Here is a 5,396-nt window from a genome sequence, read left to right as displayed (position 1 = left end):
AGCTTCCTCCTGCTGCCAAGCTCTGCACAGCCAAACCACAATCAGCAATGTTCTCTCTGCAAAACACACCCAGTTGCACCGAACTTCTCACTGCTGGGAAATTCGCTCTTCTATTGAGCTCCACTCAAATGAAATAGACAAACTTGGGAAGTTCAGTTAGTTATGAGGGTATTTTGTGCTGTCACACTATAACTCATCCCCAGCGCAAATGGTCCTTTCCGTGCACATTCAGCAATATTTGCCACATTTAAAACTTGTGATTTGTTGTAGGCTGTTTATCTGATGCATGTTCCCTTGCCTGCCCCAGAAATATTTTTTCTCTGTAGTTTCCAGTAGTTTCCCTGTGGGTGGTACTGTGAATCTGGGCACTCGGAGCAGTTTTACCATAGCACGAGCTCGCTCTAGTGCCCACACTGTAAGTTGCAGCTTACATTCAAATCCCTGCAAGCCGAATGGTGTGTCGGAAAATCACAGAGCATTCGCCTCTGTCCCCACTGTTCCTGAAGGAGTGAATGCTACACAGAACCACAGAATCACACAGAACGAACTAGGTTGGAAAAGACCTTTGAGATGCTCAGGTCCAACCTAWGACCTGAACACCTTAGGTGGTGAACCTACCACCACCTTATCAACTAAACCACRGCACTGAGTGAYGCATYCAGTCTCCTTTTAAAACTTCAGGGACAGTGACTCCACCATCTCCCTAAGCAGATGATTCCAGTGCCCAATCACTCTTTCATTCAAGAACGTTTTCCTGATGTCTAACCTGAACTTCCGATGGCACAGCATAAGACTGTGTCCTCTCAGTCTGTCAGTGGTTGCCCGGCAGAAGAGACCGAATCCCCCACCTGGCTACACYCTCCTTTCCGGCAGCTGCAGGGAGYGACAAGGTCACTCCTTTTCTCCAGGCTAAACAACCCCAGCTCCCTCAGCCATTCTTCAAGCCCTTCACCAGCCTTGTWGCCCTCTTCTGGACAACTCCAGCCCCTCAAAGTCCTTCCTAAATTGAGRGGSCCAGAACTGGACACTGCATTCAAGGTGTGCCCTCACCAGTACAGGRAATGACCTCCCATGTYCTGCTGGCCACACTASTCCTGATACAGGCCAGGATGCCATTGATCTTCTTGGCCAGCTGGGCACAYAGCTGGCTCAACCAGTAGCCCCTGGTCCCTTGCTGGCCACTGTCCAGCCAATCTACCCCCAGCTTGTAGCACTGCAGGGGGATGTTGTGGCCAAAGGCCAGGACCCAGTACCTGAACTTGTTAAAGTTGATGCTGTTGTACTCAGCCCAATCCAGCCTGTCCAGGTCCCTCTGCAGAGCCCTCTTACCCGCCAACAGACACAGAATTCCAGCTTGGTGTCACCTGCAAATTTACTGAGGSTGSACTCAATCCCYTAATCCAGAMAATCWGTGAAGATATCAAAGAGGACTGGCCCCAGCACGGRTCCCTGGGGCAACCACTGGTGATTGGCTGGCAATTGATTCCTCATCACTCTCTGGGCCCGGCCATCCGGCCAGTTCTTAACCCACTGAAGAGTGCCCCTGTCCAAGCTGTGGGCTGCCAGCTTTTYCAGGAGTGTGGAAAAAAAMCTGTGGGAAACAGAGTCAAARGCCTTGCTGAAGTCCAAATAGACAACATCCACAGCATTTCCCRCATCCACCAGGCRGGTCACCTGGTCATAAAAGGAGACCRGGTTGGTCAAGCACAACCTGCCCCTCCTAAACCCACGCTGGCTGGATCTGATCCCCTGGCCATYCTGTAGGTGCCGTGTGATGGTGCTCAAGATGATCTGTTCCATAATCTTRCCAGGCATCGAGGTCAGGCAGACTGTCCTGTAGTTTCCCAGATCCTCCTTTCAGCCCTTCTTGTGGACRGGCATTGCATTGGCCAACWTCCAGTCATCTGGAACCTCACCACTGAGCCAGGAATGAGGGTAAATGACAGAGAATGGCTTTGCAAGCTCTTCTGCCAGCCCTCTCATCACCCTAGGATGGATCCCATKTGGTCCCATAGATTTGTGAGCATCTAAGTGGCTCAGCATGTCTCTGACTGCTTTGTCCTGGATAACAGAGGAGATGTTCTGCTCCCTGACACTATCCACCAGCCCAGGAGGACAGTTGTCCTGAGGATGACCTGTCTGTCTAGCCCTAGCCATTAAGGTATTTATAAAAATAGTTTTTATTATCCTTCACAGAAATGGTCAGATTGAGTTCTAACTGGACTTTTGCTTCTCTAATATTTTTCCAACATGACCTAGCAAATTCCCTTAGGCATTTCCTGAGATACCTGACCCTTCTTCYAAAGGTGATAAACCTTCTTTCCTTTCTTTAGTTCCTTTRAAAGCTCCTTGCCCACCCAGGCTGCTCATTTTCCTCGTTGGCTCACCTTTCAGCACAAAGGGACAGTCTGTTCCTGTGCCTTCAAGATTTCTGTTTTGAAGCACACCATCCTTCCTGGTCTCTTTTAAGGGCTGTTTCCCAAGGTACTCTCCGAATAAGTCTCTTGAATAGGCCAAAGTCTGCCCTCTGGAAGTCCAGTGTGGAACTATTATTGATGCCCCTCCATGTTTCACCAAATATTGAAAACGCTATAATTTCATTATCCCCGGGCCTCTGATGGCCTCCAACCACCACATCTCCCACCAGTCCTTCTTTGTTTGCAAACAGCAGGTCTAGTGTAGTCCCTTCCCTAGTAGGCTCACTCACCAGCTGTGACAAGAAGTTGTCCTCCATTCTAAGAACCTCTAGACTGCCTCTTCTCTCTTGTGTTGAGTTCCCAGCAGATGTTTGGCAGGTTAAAGTCACCCACAAGAACAAGGGCTGGTGATCTTGAAACATCCTCCAGCTGCTTGTAGAATAAGTCATCCATCTCTTCATCCTTGTTGGGTGGTCTATAACAGAYTCCCAYCAGGATGCTGGCCTTGCTGGCTTTTCCCCTAATTCTTACCCATAGGCACTCAGCCTYATCATCACTAATTTCAATTTCCATGGCATTGAGAGCCTCCCTGATATAAAGAACCTTCTTTTAATCACACCTCCACCACTCCCTGCACCTGAATGGCTAATGAGAGGAGAATGATGATTTGAGGTCAGAAATTATTCTATTTATTCTATTTTGGGAGTCTCCACGTAGCTGTCACTCTAGGAAACTATCCCCAAAAAATAATTCAGTGTGTTCCTTACACAATCCTCTGTTCCTTGAGCACCCCCTAGACATAAGCAGCAGCCCTATGAARTGCCAGTACAATTACATTCTGAATAACACCCTCTCACACTACACCTGCAATAATATAATGATTAAATGTGTGCTTTTGTACTTGGCCCACCAGCTGGTTCAACTAAACACAATGCACTCTGCTACTCTCTCCACCTCATTCTTTCCTTTGCTTCGCCATGGGGTCCCTCCCACAGGGTGCATTCCTCTGGGAACAGSCTGCTCCAGTCCTCCACAGGGCCATAAGTCTTGCCAGCAAACCTGATCCAGTGTGGACCTCCATAGGCTCCTTCACTCTGGTCTTCTCTACAGGCTCCGGGGAATCTGCTCCTGCAGCGGCTCCAACCACTCTCACTCCTTCACCAGCCTGGTTGTCTGCAGAGCTGTTCTCCCACTCTTCTGTCTTCCCCACTCTTTCACAGTGGCTGCAAAATGGGTTTTATATTTTCTTAATTATGTTCCCAGAGAGGCACCACCAGCACCCTCTCGGGGGTCTGAGCTGTTCCCGGTGGTGGRCCCTTTGGATCCGGCAGGAATGCTGTGCCTGGCACTGGCATCCCAGGCCTGTTGCCCATGGCTACCCTGCAGCCCCGGGGAACCTGCACCCAACACGGGCAGCCAGAATTGGCAGGGCAAAGAAAGGGCGGTGAATTGCACTTTAATTACTCGGTACAGAGAGTTCCCACAACCAGGGCTGAAAGCACTGATTTGGATTGGGAAATAATAAATAGACCAAAAAAAAAAAAAAAAAAAACAAACCTGTACATACAAACCGTTAAGATTAATACAAAAGAAATAATTATGGATTAACTTTGGACAGAGGCCTGATGTGTTTCATCAGGGCAGCCTGGTCTCGCCACCCAGCTCTGCAATAATCTCACTGGACACACAGATATGCTAAACAGGACGGCCCACTTCTTCCCATCTTTCCCAGCCGGCCTGGAAAAGCAGGGTTGGGCGGGGCTGATCGCGGGCAGCACCACCTCAGTCCCGGGGCCTTGCCTTGCGCTCTGCATTTTCTTCCCTTTCATGTTCCCGTCCCGTCCCGTCCCGTCCCGTCGGTACTACAGTTCCCAGCGGGCAGCGGTGCTGACGCATGCGCGGTGCCGCCGGCTGTCCCCGCCCCGTGGCGCCCCTCCCGCGGGCGGGCCGGGGCCGGGGCCGGGGCCGGGCGGCGCAGTGGGGCCGGGCCGCCGGAGGAGTGAGGCCGGGCCGGCAGAGCAGTGGGGTCGGGCGGCGTGGAGCAGAGCGGAGCGGAGCGATGGCGGGGCTGAGGTTCGACGGGCGGGTGGTGCTGGTGACCGGCGCCGGAGGAGGTGAGCGCCGGCCGGGGCTTCCGCACCCGCGGGAGGCGGCGGAGCTGCTCGGGGGGAGCCCGGGAGGTGCGGGCTCCGCGCAGCCGCTGGTGCCCGCGGCCCTAGCAGGTGCCCCGGGGGCGGGCCGGTCCGCCTTCTCCGAGGCCAAGCGGGTTGTTTCCCGCAGAGGAGAGAGCTAAGGTGGCGGGGGATAGCTGTCCATGCTGGGCCCCGGCCGTGCCAAGGCTGTGCAGGGGTCATGGCCGTGCCTCCTGCTGCCCTTGGGAGCTGCTGCCGTCCGAGCCCGGCCCGGCACTGCCCAAAGTTGGGAACCCCTCCGAACGCGTGATTTCTGCTCTATAAACATAGGCGGGGAGCAGCGCCTCTGCGACCTGGTCAGCAATTGCTATCCTGCCCCAAACGCTGTCCTGGTGTCCTAACTCTTTTTAGTTGTGCCTTGGACCTGGTGCCTGAGGCGTGTGACCCGGTGGTTTGGCACAGTGCTGCTCCAGCAGGAGTTTCACGTGTGCCATCGGCGCTGCAGACAGCAGCCGCCCACCTGCTGCTGCTTTCCCTGCCCACGTCGCTCCCGGGAGCCGGCCTGGAGGCAGCTGGGAGCGGGCAGCCCAGGGGAGAGAGGGACAGACCTCTGACAGCAGCCGGGCCGGCCTGCGCTGTTGGTGGTCTGCAGGCTTGGCCTCTCCAGAGGTCTGCAGTGGAATGCATGGTTTTTGCCCGGAAATGTTTTTGTATTTGTTGTTACGGCGTGGGGTTGGTTCGTTTTTGGGTTTTTTTTTGGTTTTTTTTTTTTTGGGTTTTTTTTTTTTTTTTTTTTTTTTTTTTTTTTTTTTTTTTTTTTTTTTTTTTTTTTCTGCCTACATTTGAT

General features: G+C 52.8%; 1 protein-coding gene across 1 annotated transcript in view; it reads left to right on the top strand.

Moving 5' to 3' along the window:
* The first annotated feature begins 4,380 nt into the window (after positions 1-4,380).
* The window catches only part of HSD17B4 (hydroxysteroid 17-beta dehydrogenase 4), a 62,849-nt gene continuing 61,833 nt past the window's right edge, over positions 4,381-5,396 (top strand). The window contains exon 1 of the mRNA XM_057372153.1: positions 4,381-4,531. Within this exon, the coding sequence (XP_057228136.1) occupies positions 4,477-4,531 (55 nt within the window). The 5' untranslated portion in view covers positions 4,381-4,476. The remainder of the gene's footprint in view (positions 4,532-5,396) is intronic.

This window comes from Malurus melanocephalus, unplaced genomic scaffold (genome assembly GCF_030028575.1).
Source record: "Malurus melanocephalus ecotype Western Australia unplaced genomic scaffold, MMel_1.1 scaffold_7, whole genome shotgun sequence".
Taxonomy (NCBI): Eukaryota; Metazoa; Chordata; class Aves; order Passeriformes; family Maluridae; genus Malurus; species Malurus melanocephalus.
Note: the sequence above shows the minus strand (reverse complement) of the source record. Positions and strands in the feature narration are given on the sequence as shown.